Source organism: Aulonocara stuartgranti (genome assembly GCF_965226115.1).
Source record: "Aulonocara stuartgranti genome assembly, chromosome: 2".
In the NCBI taxonomy this organism is placed as follows: Eukaryota; Metazoa; Chordata; class Actinopteri; order Cichliformes; family Cichlidae; genus Aulonocara; species Aulonocara stuartgranti.
Genome location: NC_138940.1, coordinates 31,832,592 through 31,853,128, shown reverse-complemented (window position 1 = coordinate 31,853,128; position 20,537 = coordinate 31,832,592). Strand labels below are relative to the sequence as shown.

Genomic DNA, 20,537 nt, shown 5'->3' with positions numbered 1-20,537 from the left:
CCGTTTTCAATAACTATTCCAATACACTATTAAAATGTCCTAAAATATTAAGACTACTAATATGAAAAATAAGTATGGCTTAGTTGGGTTTGGAATACCCTGGTAAATATAGATCAACACAGCAATATTGCTTAGTTTTGCACACAAATTACAACATGTAAATTGGTTTCTAATACTTTTCTCAAATTATGAAATGGCTAAAATGATTGAAAGAAGATAATGGGAGAAAATACAAGTGTAGGTTTATCTTTCCAACCACTTTAGTGTGCAACATAACGATTATTCAGAAACGTATTATTCAGAAATGCTAACCTCTAGAGGAGAGTCTGGTTCATCCAGGATGCTCTTTTCACTCTGTATCCGCTGCATCGTTCCTGTAGAACTGGGGTCCATTATCAGCACGTTCTGACTACCAGCTCTGCCGAACTTACAGTCACTCTTTCTGGAGTCAGTCGTCCTGCACACCTCGTAATTGTACACATGTGGCAGAGTTCCTGTCCCCAAAGTGTCTGAGTAACGTGGTGGATAATATGGAATGACAGGCAAGTTGGAGTGATACAGGATGCGAGACTGTCTCCACCTGTAGATTTTGACTGATATAATAACCAATAAACACGTGATGAAGAGGAAGGAAACTACAGCCAGAGCCAAGACTAAGTAAAAAGTCAGGTTGTCATTGTACTCCTTGTCGTGGGTCAACTCAGTGAACTCCGACAGCATTTCAGGGAAGCTGTCCGCCACCGCCACGTTAACGATGACTGTAGCTGAACGAGAGGGCTGCCCGTTGTCCTCCACTATAACAGTCAGTCTTTGTTTGACAGCATCTTTATCAGTGACTTGGCGGATAGTTCTGATTTCTCCATTCTGTAAGCCCACTTCAAACAGCGCCCTGTCTGTGGCTTTCTGCAGTTTATAGGAGAGCCAGGCATTCTGTCCAGAGTCCACATCAACAGCCACCACTTTCGTCACCAGATAGCCCACATCTGCTGAACGAGGCACCATTTCAGCCACCAGAGATCCACCAGTCTGGACTGGGTAGAGAACCTGAGGGGGGTTGTCGTTCTGGTCCTGGATCATTATTTTCACAGTCACGTTGCTGCTGAGTGGAGGAGAACCTCCATCCTGCGCTTTTACGAGGAAGTGGAAGTCTTTGATCTGCTCGTAGTCAAAAGAGCACACTGCGTGGATGACTCCACTATCAGCACTAACGGACACATACGAGGAGACTGGCACTCCGTTAACGGAGGAGTCCTCCAGTATGTAAGAAACACGGGCATTCTGGTTCCAGTCAGCGTCTGTGGCTTTGACTGTGAATATAGAGAGACCTGGTGTGTTGTTTTCTACAATGTAGGCCTCATATGAGCTCCTCTCAAAGACAGGTGCGTTATCATTAACGTCTGAGATCTGTAAGGCGAGAGTGACACTGCTGGAGAGGGAGGGCACTCCCTCATCAGTGCAGATCACAGTGATGTTATAGTTAGAGGCTCTCTCTCTGTCTAAATCACTGTCTGTCACTAAACTATAGAAATTGTTAGATGTAAATTTAATTTCAAATGGAATATTGTCATTCATCACGCAATTCACTTTCCCATTATTTTCAGAATCAGGGTCATTTACGCTCATTAAAGCTATTACTGTCTTGCGGGCTGAGTCCTCCGGTATTGAGCCTGACGCTGAAATCATATTTACAACGGGTCTATTGTCATTCACGTCAATTACATCGATGATTAGTTTACTTGAGTCAGAGAGTCCACCTTGATCGATTGCTTCTATGTCTATATTATAAGTTTTTTCAATTTCGTAGTCAATCAGACCATCTAATATCACATCACCTTCATTATTAATATGAAATAACTTTGAAACTGTATCCATGCTATTTCCGATTACATAGGTCACCTCTCCATTTGTGCCTTTGTCTGCGTCAGAAGCCGTGACCTTAGTAACAAGTGTTCCCTTAACAGAGTGTTCCGTAATGCTTGCTTTGTAAACGGGTTTACTAAAAACAGGTGCATTGTCGTTTGCATCTAATACGGTAACATAGATTTTCATTGTTCCTGTCATTTGCGGTTCACCTCCATCTTCCGCAGTCAAAACTAAAGATATATGTTCTTGTTTCTCTCGGTCCAATGGCTTCTGTAAAATCATTTCTACTTTCTTGCTTCCATCACTTTGTGAGTGCAATTTAAGAACAAAATTGTCACTCGGCTTAAGAGTGTATCTCTGCAGACCATTCAGTCCGATATCTGGGTCTATTGCTTTTTCTAGCATAAACTTAGAGCCGACGATCGCTGATTCGCTGATTTCAAACACTCTCTCCTCCTTTTGGAAAACTGGAGCATTATCATTAACATCGGTAATTTCAACCGTAACTGGGAATAATTCCAGTGGGCTCTCTAACGTTATTTGAAAATGTAAAGCACAAGGCGTTGTCTGTCTGCACAGGACTTCGCGGTCTATTTTTTCTTTAATGAGGAGGACTCCTCTTTCTCTATTCAGCTCGATGTACTGAGCGCTGTCTCCGGTATAGAGACGAGCTTTACCTGACCTAAGACGTTTGACATCTAAACCTAAATCTTGGGCTATATTGCCCACCAAAGATCCTTTCGCCATTTCTTCTGGAACTGAATAGCTAACCTGCCCGACCACATAACTGAGGCAGAGAATGGAGATTATCAGTACTTGCCGTTCCATTGTTTTGTCCGACACCGCTGTCACACCACGGCTATGTTGTTTTATTCCTTTTAACGATTAAAATTCCAACAAAATGAATAGAAAAGACAAAAGGGAATCTGTTTTAATCCACCCGTTACAGTAGGAATCCGTTTTAAGCTGCCCGTGAATTTGATCTGATTCCCAAACCTTGTGCTCTACGTCTGAGTGTGCTTCGTCGGGATGTTGACTGGGTGGATGTGTTATTAAAGAAATTCAATAACTCGACAGATTGTGCAACAGCGGCGCGATGAGTTCACAATGTGAAAGTACACGAGGCAAACAGTAGAAGACGAAGGACAAAAAAGAAGTAGAAAAAAGCCAGCGCACGTCTATAATGAAAATGAGGAGGATGACAGAAAAAAGAAACGGCGTTTTCTCATCTTGACCGATAATGGAATGAACGTAACTATAGAAATTCATTCACACAGAATGGAAACGAGAGATTGTTGAAAAAAAGAATTTACTCCAGGCATATAAATATATAAAAGAAGCGCATAAAAAAGGAACAACGTAGAACTGTGCCCTATTTGTCACTGTCCAAGGTGCTGAATCAGTGTCGGACTCGCGTTTTTTCACAAAATAGTACCTCATGCATGCACACAGGTTTTAATTTTTTTTTTTTTAACCCAAATGACAAACCTGTATAGAACAGTCTGGTTCAGACAGTAAAAAAGTTAACATTTCAAAGTTGGCTAGATCATTATATAACTAACCTCTAGAGGAGAGTCTAGTTCATCCAGGATGCTCTTTTCACTCTGTATCCGCTGCATCGTTCCTGTAGAACTGGGGTCCATTATCAGCACGTTCTGACTACCAGCTCTGCCGAACTTACAGTCACTCTTTCTGGAGTCAGTCGTCCTACACACCTCGTAATTGTAAACATGGGGAAGAGTCCCTGTGCCCAAAGTGTCTGAGTAACGTGGTGGATAATATGGAATGACAGGCAGGTTGGAGTGATACAGGATGCGAGACTGTCTCCACCTGTAGATTTTGACTGATATAATAACCACTAAACACGTGATGAAGAGGAAGGAAACTACAGCCAGAGCCAAGACTAAGTAAAAAGTCAGGTTGTCATTGTACTCCTTGTCGTGGGTCAACTCAGTGAACTCCGACAGCACTTCAGGGAAGCTGTCCGCCACCGCCACGTTAACAATGACTGTAGCTGAACGAGAAGGCTGCCCGTTGTCCTCCACTATAACAGTCAGTCTTTGTTTGACAGCATCTTTATCAGTGACTTGGCGGATAGTTCTGATTTCTCCATTCTGTAAGCCCACTTCAAACAGCGCCCTGTCTGTGGCTTTCTGCAGTTTATAGGAGAGCCAGGCATTCTGTCCAGAGTCCACATCAACAGCCACCACTTTCGTCACCAGATAGCCCACATCTGCTGAACGAGGCACCATTTCAGCCACCAGAGATCCACCAGTCTGGACTGGGTACAGAACCTGAGGGGGGTTGTCGTTCTGGTCCTGGATCATTATTTTCACAGTCACGTTGCTGCTGAGTGGAGGAGATCCTCCATCCTGCGCTTTTACGCGGAAGTGGAAATCTTTGATCTGCTCGTAGTCAAAAGAGCGCACTGCATGGATGACTCCACTATCAGCACTAACCGACACAAGTGAGGAGACTGGCACTCCGTTAACGGAGGAGTCCTCTAGTATGTAAGAAACACGGGCGTTCTGGTTCCAGTCAGTGTCTGTGGCTTTGACTGTGAATATAGAGAGACCAGGTGTGTTGTTTTCTACAATGTAGGCCTCATATGAGCTCCTCTCAAAGACAGGTGCGTTATCATTAACGTCTGAGATCTGTAAGGTGAGAGTGACGCTGCTGGAGAGGGAGGGCACTCCCTCATCAGAGCAGGTCACAGTGATGTTATAATGAGGCGCAACTTCTCTGTCTAAAGCAACCTCTGTCAGCAAACTGTAAAAGCCATTGATGGTGTTCAGTATTTTAAAAGGAACGTCATCATTCATATTACACTTCACCTCTCCATTCCTGTCAGAGTCAGGGTCATTTACGCTTAGCATTGCAATTACAGTACTCTCAGGCGAGTCTTCTAAAATGGCATCTGACTTAGAGAGTATTTTCAGCTGAGGGCTGTTGTCATTCACATCAGTAACATCTAAGAGAATCTTACTTGAATCAGAGAGCCCACCATTGTCCGTAGCTTCTATATCTATTTGGAAGAGCTTCGTTTTTTCATAGTCTATTTGACCGATCACGATAACCTCTCCAGTTTTTCTATCAATCTGAAATAAATCTGATAAACGACGTTTGCTATTGGAAATTGCGTATGATATTTCCCCGTTAGAGCCTCCATCTTTGTCAGATGCTCTAACAGTTATAACGCTGGTTCCAGCCGGTGAATTCTCGGTTATTGTTGCTTTATATACTGGCTTAGTGAAAACTGGTGCATTGTCGTTTGCATCCAATACGTTAACAGTGATCTGCATTGTACCTGACATACGCGGCTGCCCGCCATCCAGAGCAGTTAATAATAACAATATATGTTGTTCTTGCTCTCGATCCAGAGGCTTCTGTAGAATCATTTCCACCTTCTTACTCCCATCCGCTTGGTTCTCTAATTTCAGCGCAAAGTTTTTTGTTGGATTAAGGGAATAGCTCTGGAGACCATTTGTACCGATGTCAGCATCGATGGCTTTCTCCAGCACAAATTTAGACCCAATGATGGTTGACTCGCTGATTTCGAAGCGCTTTTCGCTCGATGCAAAGCTGGGAGCATTGTCATTAATATCTGTGATTTCTATTGTTATTCGAAACAGTTCAATCGGATTTTCCAGAATCATCTGTAAAAGTAAAGCACAGGGCGTCGTGTCGCCACACAGCGTTTCTCTGTCTATCCTTTCTTTTATAAGGAGGACACCACGGTCTCTATTCAGCTCAATATATTCGGCACTATCTCCAGAATGAACGCGCGCTCTGCCGGATTTCAGCCTTTTAATGTCTAAACCTAAATCCTGAGCCACATTACACACTAAAGACCCTTTCTCCATTTCCTCAGGAATGGAGTAACTGACCTGCCCGAACACCGAGGTGAGAAAGAAAACCAAGAAGAACAACAGTACTTGCCGCCTCATTGCTTTGCAGGGATAATCCTGTGTCCTTTTAATAAAACTGCAATCCACACGAATCATGATAATAATTCCCACCATATCTCAAACACAGTTTCAGCGAAAAAAGAATACGTTTTCGATCTCCGTAAGCGGTATTCCTTATAAAAGAGAACAGGCGGTTACTGTGCGTTTCATTGTCTACCAGTGTGCAAATCTAAAGGGGAGGTACAATTTTCAGCGTTGACGAATGCTGCCATACTCGGGCCAATAGCGGCCCTTTCTGTTCAACAGACCAAACAGCAAAATCTGGAATGAGGATGATGATGATGCTCATAGAAAACAAAAACAACAACTATTATTATTATTATTATTATTATTATTATTATTATTATTACTAGAAAACTTTAAAGCTATTAGATAATCTAACCTGTTACAGATTAGATTATATTACACAACTGACAATGTAACCATTTAAGTGTTTTAATAATTAAAACTAATGCGTCATACCTAATGCCTAATAGGTTCAAAGGTTAGTGACTTTATGTAAGCATATTCACTGGTGGGGTTGTGGCTCCTCCAACACCAACGGCCGTGGCAGGCTAAACATGAGGATACTGACTACACGCAACAATAAACACATAAAATGCACTTCTGAGCTATTTGTTCCTTTTATTCCACATTGTACTGTCCAAACCCACAACTCAGTACATTGGATCAAATGTATTACAAATGCAGAGACTGCACAATCAAACATGACTGCAACTGACAAAATATTACACCAATTGTTATGTCAAACTGCAACATCAGACTACGGCATCAACTAGTGCATTAAACTATACATCAAGCTGCGGTCAATAGAAAGTTTCCCGTAATGCTCACCCTACCTTTCTGCTCATCAAACAGCAGGTGCTGTGAACAGGTGAGTGCAACATTTATCATCTAATACACACCCATGAGTCACGCCCCACAACCGTGCACCAATACAGTGTGTGAACTTAAACCAACCCTCTTAATCCAAAAAAGGAAAGACTAACATATGGCTCCTACAGGTAGTAATGCTAAAACTCCAAAGACAAGCACATGGAGTCTGTACTGATTGACACTGACATGTGGTAACAAAACAAATAAGAAAGCACAAATGAACCTAGATACTGAAAAAGTCATAAGTTACTTGACAGATCGAAAACAGTGCAAAGATTCCAAAAGTATGAAATATCAGCATGTAAGTCTAACCTCTAGAGGAGAGTCTGGTTCATCCAGGATGCTCTTTTCACTCTGTATCCGCTGCATCGTTCCTGTAGAACTGGGGTCCATTATCAGCACGTTCTGACTACCAGCTCTGCCGAACTTACAGTCACTCTTTCTGGAGTCAGTCGTCCTGCACACCTCGTAGTTGTACACATGTGGCAGAGTCCCTGTCCCCAAAGTGTCTGAGTAACGTGGTGGATAATATGGAATGACAGGCAGGTTGGAGTGATACAGGATGCGAGACTGTCTCCACCTGTAGATTTTGACTGATATAATAACCACTAAACACGTGATGAAGAGGAAGGAAACTACAGCCAGAGCCAAGACTAAGTAAAAAGTCAGGTTGTCATTGTACTCCTTGTCGTGGGTCAACTCAGTGAACTCCGACAGCACTTCAGGGAAGCTGTCCGCCACCGCCACATTAACAACAACTGTAGCAGAACGAGAGGGCTGCCCGTTGTCCTCCACTATAACAGTCAGTCTTTGTTTGACAGCATCTTTATCAGTGACTTGGCGGATAGTTCTGATTTCTCCATTCTGTAAGCCCACTTCAAACAGCGCCCTGTCTGTGGCTTTCTGCAGTTTATAGGAGAGCCAGGCATTCTGTCCAGAGTCCACATCAACAGCCACCACTTTAGTCACCAGATAGCCCACATCTGCTGAACGAGGCACCATTTCAGCCACCAGAGAGCCACCAGTCTGGACTGGGTACAGAACCTGAGGGGGGTTGTCGTTCTGGTCTTGGATCATTATTTTCACAGTCACGTTGCTGCTGAGTGGAGGAGAGCCTCCATCCTGTGCTCTTATGCGGAAGTGGAAGTCTTTGATCTGCTCGTAGTCAAAAGAGCGCACTGCATGGATGACTCCACTATCAGCACTAACGGACACATAAGAGGAGACTGGCACTCCGTTAACGGAGGAGTCCTCCAGTATGTAAGAAACACGGGCATTCTGGTTCCAGTCAGCATCTGTGGCTTTCACTGTGAATATAGAGAGACCTGGTGTGTTGTTTTCTACAATGTAGGCCTCATATGAGCTCCTTTCAAAGACAGGTGCGTTATCATTAACGTCTGAGATCTGTAAGGTGAGAATGACGCTGCTGGAGAGGGAGGGCACTCCCTCATCAGAGCAGGTCACAGTGATGTTATACTCAGAGGCTCTCTCTCTGTCTAAATCACTGTCTGTTACTAAACTGTAGAAATTATTAGATGCTGACTTAATAGACAAATGTGTATTATCATTGATAAAACAGTGGACTTTACCGTTTTCATTTGAATCTGGGTCTTGAACATTCATCATCGCAACAACAGTGTTAGGTTTAGAGTGTTCAGATATCATATTTGATTTTGACATTATATTAATCGTTGGCTTGTTGTCGTTTATATCCACCACTTCAACGATAACTTTGCACGAATCTGTAAGTCCACCATCATCACTTGCACGTATGTTAATATGGTAATTTCGTGCATTTTCATAATCAATTTTTCCAATTAATTTTATTTCTCCGCTTTCTTCATGTATCTGAAACAAGGCATGCGCTTGATCTAAACTGTTTGTAATGGAATATTTTATTCTACCATTTGATCCATGATCTGCATCTGACGCACTAACACTCGTGACAACTGTCCCTTCCGGGGCGTTTTCAAAAACAGTGGCTGTGTAGGTGGACTGCGTGAAGACAGGCGCATTATCATTAACATCTAATACCGTGATGAAAATTCGAATTGTACCTGACATTTGCGGATCTCCGCCATCAAAGGCTGTTAGAACTAGTGATATCGACTCTTCCTTTTCTCTGTCAAGAGGCTTCTGTAAAATCATTTCAGCCTTTTCCGTTCCACTACCTTGACTGTCCCCTTTCAGTACAAAATTATCGGTAGGTTTAAGCTCATATTTCTGAAGACCATTTTTGCCGACATCAAGATCAATTGCTCTGTCCAGAACAAATTTTCCTCCGATTACAGCAGATTCACTGATTTTAAAGGTTACCTCGCTTTTCTCAAAGGTGGGGGGGTTGTCATTTATGTCTATAATCTCGACTGTGACACTGTAAAACTCCATAGGGTTTTCTAAAATGATCTGAAAATGTAAAGCACAAGGTGTTGTCTGCCTGCAAATCGCTTCTCTGTCGATCCTCTCTTTGATTAGAAGAAGTCCGCGTTCCCCGTTTAGCTCAATATATTCCACACCGTCTCCCGTATAAACGCGAGCTCTTCCAGATTTCAGTCGTTTTGTATCCAAACCCAAATCTTGGGCAATATTACCGACTAAAGAGCCACTCGGCATCTCCTCGGGAATAGAGTAGCTGATTTGGCCGATGACTGGACCGAGATAAAAGACCAAGGAAAACAACAGCGCTTGCCATTTCATTGTTCTGTTCGAACTGTTCCCTTGGAAAATTAGCAGGAAAAAACTATTATCCACAATTACCGAATGTCCCTTACAGGTGATAAAACACAGACATCACTCCGAAACCATTTGAATCGGTTAAAGAAAGGTTGAAAACGGCTCTAGTTAAAATGATCTCCGACGTTTGAACACGACGTCTTTCTCTCTGTGATATCATTATGGCGAGCGAGGTTTCTCTTTAAATGTGCCCTGAAATATCAACACACTGGCCAACAGCGGCCCTACGAGTACATAATTAGGAACTACAGAAAACGCCTGGGAAACTAAAGGGAAAGCCTGTTGTGCACGAAGGCTTATTGTTTTTACAAATACCAGGATAACACAGCCCATAAAAGAGTTAACGTCTGCAACACTAGAGAATACTAGTTCCCTTATAAAGTATTTTAGTTGAACAGATAACAGAGTCTATATTCTTTACGTATACCACTGAACTGAACTATTAAGTCATGATGATATGTGACGAGTTACTTAAAAATACTGTCACAAATTCAACAAAGCGAAATACATGACATAGATAGCTCCCCCACCCCCGCCAAGTTTATATTGAGTTACAGTCTTTCGACGTGTCTTGGCAAAAAGAGACGAAACGATTTATGTTCAAATTTTACACCATCACCAATAACTAAACGTCAAATACTAACATACCTTCACATGTTGACAAAACATCAATACGTTAAGATAGACACCCATTGTCAAAAGCGATGGAACAAGTAACGTGCCTCTGTCCATGGTGCTGACTCTTGACTAGCGCTAGTTGGTTCTTAGTAAAAACTATGAGGAACAGAAAAAAAAAGTTTACGCTTCAAAATTGGCAAGATCATTATATAACTAACCTCTAGAGGCGAGTCTGGTTCATCCAGGATGCTCTTTTCACTCTGTATCCGCTGCATCGTTCCTGTAGAACTGGGGTCCATTATCAGCACGTTCTGACTACCAGCTCTGCCGAACTTACAGTCACTCTTTCTGGAGTCAGTCGTCCTGCACACCTCGTAATTGTAAACATGTGGCAGAGTCCCTGTGCCCAAAGTGTCTGAGTAACGTGGTGGATAATATGGAATGACAGGCAGGTTGGAGTGGTACAGGATGCGAGACTGTCTCCACCTGTAGATTTTGACTGATATAATAACCACTAAACACGTGATGAAGAGGAAGGAAACTACAGCCAGAGCCAAGACTAAGTAAAAAGTCAGGTTGTCATTGTACTCCTTGTCGTGTGTCAACTCAGTGAACTCCGACAGCACTTCAGGGAAGCTGTCCGCCACCGCCACGTTAACAACAACTGTAGCTGAACGAGAAGGCTGTCCGTTGTCCTCCACTATAACAGTCAGTCTCTGTTTGACAGTATCTTTATCAGTGACTTGGCGGATAGTTCTGATTTCTCCATTCTGTAAGCCCACTTCAAACAGCGCCCTGTCTGTGGCTTTCTGCAGTTTATAGGAGAGCCAGGAATTCTGTCCAGAGTCCACATCAACAGCCACCACTTTCGTCACCAGATAGCCCACATCTGCTGAACGAGGCACCATTTCAGCCACCAGAGATCCACCAGTCTGGACTGGGTACAGAACCTGAGGGGGGTTGTCGTTCTGGTCCTGGATCATTATTTTCACAGTCACGTTGCTGCTGAGTGGAGGAGAGCCTCCATCCTGTGCTTTTACGAGGAAGTGGAAATCTTTGATCTGCTCGTAGTCAAAAGAGCGCACTGCATGGATGACTCCACTATCAGCACTAACGGACACATACGAGGAGACTGGCACTCCGTTAACGGAGGAGTCCTCCAGTATGTAAGAAACACGGGCGTTCTGGTTCCAGTCAGCGTCTGTTGCTTTGACTGTGAATATAGAGAGACCAGGTGTATTGTTTTCTACAATGTAGGCCTCATATGAGCTCCTCTCAAAGACAGGTGCGTTATCATTAACGTCTGAGATCTGTAAGGTGAGAGTGACGCTGCTGGAGAGGGAGGGCACTCCCTCATCAGAGCAGGTCACAGTGATATTATATTGCGAAGCCATTTCTCTGTCTAAAGCAACCTCCATAACTAGGGTATAAAACCCATTTATAGTAGTCTGTATTTTGAAGGGAATGCTATCATTTATATCACACACAACATTCCCATTATTCTCGGAATCTGGATCGTTTATGCTTAACATAGCAATTACAGTATTTGTTGGTGAGTTCTCTGATATGGACTCTGATTTAGAAACGATGTTTATTTGAGGACTATTGTCATTTACATCAATGAGATCAACTATCACTTTCGCTGAATCAGAGAGCCCACCGCTGTCTACAACTTCAATATCAATTTGATAAGAGTTTGCTTTTTCATAATCTATTTCCCCGACTAGGATAATTTCACCAGTCTTTGGATTGATATTAAACAGTTCAGATAGAACACGTTTGCTCGTAGATATCAGATATGATAATTCTCCGTTTGAACCGATGTCTTTATCAGATGCACTTACAGTTGTAACACTGGTGCCTTTAGGAGAATTTTCCTGCAGTTTTGCTCTATATAACGGTTTGGCAAATGTCGGTGCATTATCATTCGCATCTAATACAGTGACAAATATCTGCATTGTCCCTGACATCTGCGGCTCTCCTCCATCCATGGCAGTTAACAGCAGGGACAAATAATCCTTCTTTTCTCGGTCTAAAGTCCTCTGTAGAACCATTTCCACCTTTTTAGTTCCGTCTGGCTGACTTTCTAATTTTAATACAAAATGATCACTTGGAGCAAGTGAGTACTGTTGTAAACCATTCATGCCTATGTCGGAATCTACTGCTTTCTCTAACACGAATTTCGATCCTATCACAGCGGACTCGCTAATTTCGAAACGTTTTTCTGAATTGGTAAAAGTGGGGGTATTATCATTTATGTCCGTAACCTCCACTGTTACCCGAAACATTTCCATTGGATTTTCCAAAATTAACTGGAAATGTAAGGCACAAGGCGTCGTCTCTCCGCATAAAGCCTCTCTGTCTATCCGCTGCTGGACAAGCAGGACCCCCCTTTCTTTATTCAGCCCGATGTATTCTACACCGCCGCCCGTGTAAACGCGAGCGTTACCTGATTTCAACCTTTTAAGATCTAAACCTAAATCATGAGCTATGTTTCCAACTACAGAGCCTTTGGCCATTTCTTCGGGAATGGAGTAGCTGACCTGCCCGAGCACGTATTTGAGACATAGGGCTGAGAGAAACAACAGTACTTGCCGTCTCATTGTTCTGCACGACCCGATTTCCGTTCCTTCTCCACTAAAAAAAAGAAGCATTTGTCATGGAGAGAATATGAAGCCAGAAAAAAAATCGTTCGCATTCCAATTAGAAGAATCAAACGGTATAAGCAGGTATAGAATTCCTTGCAGTGCTTCTTATAAACCCGAACAGTCTTTCTGTCTGTACGTCGAATATTTCCACGCAAAAGGGAAGACACAGAGGAATAAAAAACATCCAGCCAAATCGCAACACCCTTGCCAACAGCGACCCTTTGAGTTAAAAATACAAATTACAAAATTCATTCTCAAAAACAATGAATTCAGTGTAAAGCCACGCTATTAAGGCTCATCTAAACCTCGAGTATCCTAAATTTAAAGATTTTAGGATATCTGCAACTTACAGCATATATCGTTTAATTATATATTGAAACATCTTAGTAAAAAATTACATTGTGCAATTACAAAATAAATATATCCTAAATTAAAGCTGACACGAATTACAGAAATTAAGTCCAGTCTTAATGAAAAGGACTCTGGAATGCTGAAGTTGAAAAATTAAGGTGTCGCTGTCTGTGGTGCTGAACTGCGATGTAAGTTGATAAAAACTTTGCAACGCATCAACGCTAAAAGATACTGGTTATGTTTAAAATTGTAACTGTAACTGATGTAGTTTCCTAACATCTAATGGAATGTCTGTCTATTTACCTCCAGAATATCATGAAGCATAAAAGGCAGAAAAAAACGTATCATTTCATGAGGCTAACCTCTAGAGGAGAGTCTGGTTCATCCAGGATGCTCTTTTCACTCTGTATCCGCTGCATCGTTCCTGTAGAACTGGGGTCCATTATCAGCACGTTCTGACTACCAGCTCTGCCGAACTTACAGTCACTCTTTCTGGAGTCAGTCGTCCTGCACACCTCGTAATTGTACACATGTGGAAGAGTCCCTGTCCCCAAAGTGTCTGAGTAACGTGGTGGATAATATGGAATGACAGGCAGGTTGGAGTGATACAGGATGCGAGACTGTCTCCACCTGTAGATTTTGACTGATATAATAACCACTAAACACGTGATGAAGAGGAAGGAAACTACAGCCAGAGCCAAGACTAAGTAAAAAGTCAGGTTGTCATTGTAATCCTTGTCGTGTGTCAACTCAGTGAACTCCGACAGCACTTCAGGGAAGCTGTCCGCCACCGCCACGTTAACAACAACTGTAGCTGAACGAGAGGGCTGCCCGTTGTCCTCCACTATAACAGTCAGTCTTTGTTTGACAGCATCTTTATCAGTGACTTGGCGGATAGTTCTGATTTCTCCATTCTGTAAGCCCACTTCAAACAGCGCCCTGTCTGTGGCTTTCTGCAGTTTATAGGAGAGCCAGGCATTCTGTCCAGAGTCCACATCAACAGCCACCACTTTAGTCACCAGATAGCCCACATCTGCTGAACGAGGCACCATTTCAGCCACCAGAGAGCCACCAGTCTGGACTGGGTACAGAACCTGAGGGGGGTTGTCGTTCTGGTCCTGGATCATTATTTTCACAGTCACGTTGCTGCTGAGTGGAGGAGAGCCTCCATCCTGCGCTTTTACGCGGAAGTGGAAATCTTTGATCTGTTCGTAGTCAAAAGAGCGCACTGCATGGATCACTCCACTATCAGCACTAACGGACACATACGAGGAGACTGGCACTCCGTTAACGGAGGAGTCCTCCAGTATATAAGAAACACGGGCATTCTGGTTCCAGTCAGCGTCTGTGGCTTTGACTGTGAATATAGAGAGACCCGGCGTGTTGTTTTCTATAATATAGGCCTCATATGAGCTCCTCTCAAAGACAGGTGCGTTGTCATTTATGTCAGAGATCTGTAAGGTGAGAGTGACACTGCTGGAGAGGGAGGGCACTCCCTCATCAGAGCAGGTCACAGTGATGTTATAGTTAGAGGCTCTCTCTCTGTCTAAATCACTGTCTGTAACTAGGCTAAAGAACTTTTTAGATGTTGATTTGATCAGAAATGGCACATGTCCTTCGATATTACATGCTACTTTGCCATTTTCACCAGAGTCGGGATCTTGAACATTGAAAATTGTTACAACTGTTTCTGGCCTTGAATTTTCCGATACGGAATTTGTTTTAGACATAATATTAATAGATGGGTGATTATCGTTTATGTCGGTTACTTCAACAAGAATTTTAGCTGAATCTGTTAGCCCCCCATCATCACTACCCTGTATATGTATTTCATAGAGCTGTGCCTTTTCATAATCAAGGTTTCCAGTTAGGGATACCTCACCACTTTCTTCGGCAATGTGAAACATTACAGGGACACCGTCTAACGTGTTTGTTATTGAATAAATAACCTTCCCATAAGAACCTTCATCTGCATCTGTAGCACTAACAGTACACAAAATTGCACCCTTTGCAGCGTTCTCCATTATAGTGACCTTATAGACTTCCTGCGTAAATACTGGAGCATTGTCGTTGGCATCTAGCACGGAAATTTCTATTCGCACTGTTCCCGACAGCTGAGGCTCACCACCGTCAGCAGCTGTGAGAATTAAAGAGAGATGCTGTTGCGCCTCTCTGTCTAGATGTTTCTGCAGCACCATCTCCACCTTCTTACTCCCGTCTTGCTGATTTTGGAGTTTTAGATTAAAACTGTCCGTAGGTTGTAGCGAATAACTCTGCAATCCGTTCACACCTACGTCTGGATCCATTGCTCGCTCTAGCACAAATTTTGCTCCAATCACAGCCGACTCACTAATCCTAAATTTTATTTCATCCTTTTTGAAGCTCGGAGCATTGTCGTTAATGTCGTTAATTTCGACAGTAACGGTATAGAATTCAATCGGGTCTTCGAGTGTAATTTGAAGATGTAAAGCACAAGGTGTCGTCTGCCCGCAGAGCGTCTCTCTGTCAATTCTTTCTCTAACAAGCAGGACGCCTCTGTCTTTATTCAGCTCGACGTATTTTCCATTGTCTTCTGTATATATACGCGCCTTACCCGATTTTAGTCTCTTTACATTTATACCTAAATCCTGCGCTATATTACCAACTACAGAGCCTTTTGACATTTCCTCAGGAATCGAGTAAGCGACCTGCCCGAAAACTGTGCCGAGGGAAGAGACCGACACAAACAACAGTACTTGCCATCTCATTGTTCTGCCCGACATTTTCTCTTCGTTAAAAGCTGGAGAAAAAAGCCTGCTGTACTCAAAAGCGCCTGGTTTTCCCGAATAGATAGTACTCCAGAGGAAAACTGATTCTGTCCGCGTTTCTTGAACTCGAAATAAATAAACCACAGCGCGGATATCTCCAGTGTTTATCAGCTACGCCTGTGTGCTGCATGTGCGTCTCTTTCTGTGTTTAACGTATCAAATGAAGGGAAATTCTCTACACTAGTCAACAGCGGCCCTGAGAGTCCAAACATGTGCACTGCAGAAAATTACAACATCAGCTAACAGGTCCAAAGTGAAAAAAATAAATAGGAGTTTAATTCATTACACAATAATAAAATATTTGTCTAGGGTACTTATAACTCAAATACAAAATAATACAGAGGACAACCTCCCCACCTGCCTTGACATCTTATTCTGAAGGGTATATTTTGATTATTGTACAATGTCAAGTCATCTTTAATGACACAATACACTTTCCCTTGTAATATGACATGAGATTCTAAGGAACAGTAAAATAAGGTAAAGATCTAGTAACAATATATATCTGAAGTAAAGAGAACTTTATAAAAAAGATTACAAAAGTGATAGGGTGTATTTCTTTACCTGTTACACTTGCACCTTTTAAAATCTTCCTGTATAGATAGTGATTTGTGATAAAGCTGTCAAATACAAAATTACTTTAACCATGAAGTAAGGCTCCAAAATGATAAATACAGATAATGGAAAAAATGTAGTGATTACAAAGGAAAAAAAGGCCATTTTTTGCAAGTAATCATTCTACTTCAAGGGCTTTCCTGATCAATGAATGTGTATGCAGTTACTGCTAAAACACACCAGGGTGGAGACAGCTTTAGAAGAAGCACAAGACATAAACTGGTAATTATTTGATGAAGTTAATCTTCTCCTTTAGTAAACAATAAGAATAAGTAGTAATTTTCAAAACTGCATTGCACAGATCTCAGATGAAAGTAATTATTTGCTTAACACAACTTGAAAAGTATAAGTTTTCTGGAAGAAAAATTAAAACCAAGTGGGAGAATAGGTGATGATTAGCTTGTAATAAATAGTTTAAGTCTAAAAAGTATCAAAGGGAAGACCACCAGTAGACATTTTGTTGCTTCTCATATTCCAAGCTGCCTGCTTTAATTTTTTGATCATAGTGTTTTAAGTTTTGTTTCAATAGTTAACTAAAGCTTGTTGTTAAAAAGTTGCTTTCAGAGCCGAAAGTTGCACTCTACTGCAATGTAAACAGTGCTGGTAGACATTTCAGTGAAACACAATCTGCAATTACAATGTTCCAAATACTTAAAAGGTTAACATATTATTGAATAATTGTCAATAATTAATCCTGCTTTCTTGAAAAAAGTGCTGGAACAGGATGCTGATTATGGAGACTCTTTTCATATACTTAAACTAAAACTAAATTAGGGCTAAGATGACTTTGTTAGGTTTAGATAAAAGAGGGGGAACACATATAGATTATGGGATGAAAGGCTGATTCTGTTAAAGTGCAGAAGTGGTTTAATGAACAGTGAATTGTCATGGAAGAAATAAAATGTGCATTGCTAGCTCTCTGATAACCTCCAGAATACCATGCATGCAAAAATAACAGGCATTTAAAATCATTTGTAATTTCATCAGGCTAACCTCAAGAGGAGAGTCTGGTTCATCCAGGATGCTCTTTTCACTCTGTATCCGCTGCATCGTTCCTGTAGAACTGGGGTCCATTATCAGCACGTTCTGACTACCAGCTCTGCCGAACTTACAGTCACTCTTTCTGGAGTCAGTCGTCCTGCACACCTCGTAATTGTACACATGTGGCAGAGTTCCTGTCCCCAAAGTGTCTGAGTAACGTGGTGGATAATATGGAATGACAGGCAGGTTGGAGTGATACAGGATGCGAGACTGTCTCCACCTGTAGATTTTGACTGATATAATAACCACTAAACACGTGATGAAGAGGAAGGAAACTACAGCCAGAGCCAAGACTAAGTAAAAAGTCAGGTTGTCATTGTACTCCTTGTCGTGCGTCAACTCAGTGAACTCCGACAGCACTTCAGGGAAGCTGTCCGCCACCGCCACGTTAACAATGACTGTAGCTGAACGAGAGGGCTGCCCGTTGTCCTCCACTATAACAGTCAGTCTTTGTTTGACAGCATCTTTATCAGTGACTTGGCGGATAGTTCTGATTTCTCCATTCTGTAAGCCCACTTCAAACAGCGCCCTGTCTGTGGCTTTCTGCAGTTTATAGGAGAGCCAGGCATTCTGTCCAGAGTCCACATCAACAGCCACCACTTTAGTCACCAGATAGCCCACATCTGCTGAACGAGGCACCATTTCAGCCACCAGAGAGCCACCAGTCTGGACTGGGTACAGAACCTGAGGGGGGTTGTCGTTCTGGTCTTGGATCATTATTTTCACAGTCACGTTGCTGCTGAGTGGAGGAGAGCCTCCATCCTGCGCTTTTACGCGGAAGTGGAAATCTTTGATCTGCTCGTAGTCAAAAGAGCGCACTGCATGGATGACTCCACTATCTGCACTAACGGACACATATGAGGAGACTGGCACTCCGTTAACGGAGGAGTCCTCCAGTATGTAAGAAACACGGGCATTCTGGTTCCAGTCAGCGTCTGTGGCTTTGACTGTGAATATCAAGAGACCTGGCGTATTGTTTTCTACAATGTAGGCCTCATATGAGCTCCTCTGAAAGACAGGCACGTTATCATTAACGTCTGAGATGTGTAAGGTTAGAGTAACGCTGCTGGAGAGGGACAGCACTCCCTCATCAGAGCAGGTCAAAGTGATCTTGTACTCAGAGGCTCTCTCTCTGTCTAAATCACTGTCTGTTACTAAACTGTAGAAATCATTTGAGGCAGCTGTAATAGTAAATGGTATGTTACTATTTAATCTGCAGTTTACCTGACCATTATTACTTGAATCTGAGTCATAGACACTGAACATAAGTATAACTGTATTATGGGGAGAGTTTTCAGGAATAGAATCTGATTTCGAAAGTATACTGATTACAGGCTCATTATCATTAATGTCAATAACGTCAACTATAACCTTACTGGAATCAGAAAGACCACCACTGTCTTTGGCCTCAATATCAATTTGGTAATACTTGGCTTTTTCAAAGTCAACTTCACCAACTAATATTACTTCACCATTTTGATTTACTGTAAATATGTCAGATACACTATCCATTGTAGCTGATACTAAATAAGAAACATCCCCATTTGTCCCTTTATCTGCATCAGAAGCGCTCACTGTTGTCACTGTTGTTCCTTTCTGAGAGTTTTCGGCTATAGTCGCCTTGTAAACCGACTTCGTGAAAACCGGAGCGTTGTCATTTGCATCGAGTACGGTCACATAAATCTTCACCGTACCCGACATTTGAGGATCCCCTCCGTCTACGGCGTTTAACAACAATGATATCTGTTCCTCCTTTTCTCGATCTAGCGGCTTTTGTAAAACCATTTCAACCTTTTTCTGTCCATCAGCCTGATTTTCGATTTTCAGAACAAAGTTATCCGTAGGTCTCAGGCTATAATTTTTCAGGCCATTTATTCCAATATCTGCATCGACCGCTCTTTCTAACACGAATTTCGATCCTGTAACTGCGGATTCGCTTATTTCAAAACGTTTCTCATCGTTTTTAAAACTTGGACTGTTATCGTTTATATCAGTGATTTCGACCGTTATTCGAAAAAGCTCCATTGGGTTTTCTAGAATAATCTGCAAATGCAAAGCACAAGGCGTCGTCTGTCTGCAGAGTGACTCTCTGTCGATTCTCTCTTTGAGGAGGAGGACTCCTCTCTCCCTACTCAGCTCGATGTATTCTGCGCTGTCGCTCGTAAATATACGAGATTTACCTGACTTTAGTCTCCTCACATCTATGCCCAAATCTCGAGCTATATTTCCGACAACAGACCCCTTTGGCATTTCCTCCGGAATAGAGTAGCTCACTTGACCGACAACAAAACCTATATAGAAGATCGAGATAAAAAACAGTACTTGCCGTCTCATTGTTCTGTTCAAAATATACGCTGCACCACAGAACATCTTTTGCAAAGGGAATCACGACAAAAAAATAATGTTTCCACACGAAAAGATATAGATAAAGGAACATATATCACTCCCAAACAGTGAAATAATAGTCCATCAGATCACTGTATCCATCTAAAAGATTCCCGGTCAGTGAACAGTGCTTTGTCTCCCTTCCTTTCTCTAAAATACGGACATGAAATGGGAGGATCTGCTTCAAATCCTGTCTACAGGATTGCAACACGTTGACCAACAGCGGCCCATTGAGTCCATAGAGCAGAACTACAAGAACAATAAAATTATTTAACTTAATATATTTCATAAAAATGTTATGAAAAAACACCTTAGAAGCTAAATATCTAGAGGCCTGTACTGACGAACTAAAAAACTCAAACAAATATATAGAAGACATCTTTTGATATATGTAACAAACAAAGGAACAAAAGATGGAGCAAGTATTAAATCTATTTTAAAGAGAAATGCGAGGAGGGACAAATGCTGTCTCTATCCGTGGTGCTGAAATCAGTAATAAACGATCAGATTATAATTGAAACAAGATATTTTGAAATAGTGATGTACAATTTCAAATGTGCTGTAGTTATCTCCATCCTATAAGCAGGAAAGTTGCATGTATTACAATAATATCACCGCATGAAAGCCGTTCA

The 20,537-nt window shown here is 42.0% G+C and overlaps 4 protein-coding genes across 31 annotated transcripts in view; all 4 read right to left on the bottom strand.

The window, feature by feature from the left end:
- LOC309713957 (protocadherin gamma-C5-like) overlaps positions 1-20,537 on the bottom strand; it is a 308,827-nt gene that overhangs the window by 77,394 nt on the left and 210,896 nt on the right. The gene's annotated exons all lie outside the window — the stretch shown is intronic.
- LOC309715899 (uncharacterized protein) lies at positions 295-20,041 on the bottom strand (the record flags this gene model as incomplete). The annotated part of the gene is made up of 4 exons (XM_082549371.1): positions 17,473-20,041; positions 10,277-11,506; positions 3,426-5,519; positions 295-2,742 (listed from the first exon to the last, which is right to left on the bottom strand). The coding sequence occupies exons 1-4, from the start codon at positions 19,888-19,890 to the stop codon at positions 295-297; spliced, it is 8,190 nt and encodes a 2,729-aa protein (XP_082405497.1). The 5' UTR covers positions 19,891-20,041.
- LOC309714209 (protocadherin gamma-A11-like) lies at positions 6,442-9,679 on the bottom strand. The gene has a single exon (XM_082546467.1). The coding sequence runs from the start codon at positions 9,402-9,404 to the stop codon at positions 7,002-7,004; it is 2,403 nt and encodes an 800-aa protein (XP_082402593.1). The 5' UTR covers positions 9,405-9,679; the 3' UTR covers positions 6,442-7,001.
- On the bottom strand, positions 13,375-16,157 carry LOC309714159 (protocadherin gamma-A11-like). The gene has a single exon (XM_082546396.1). It carries the CDS (start codon positions 15,817-15,819, stop codon positions 13,402-13,404), a length of 2,418 nt encoding a protein of 805 aa, XP_082402522.1. The 5' UTR covers positions 15,820-16,157; the 3' UTR covers positions 13,375-13,401.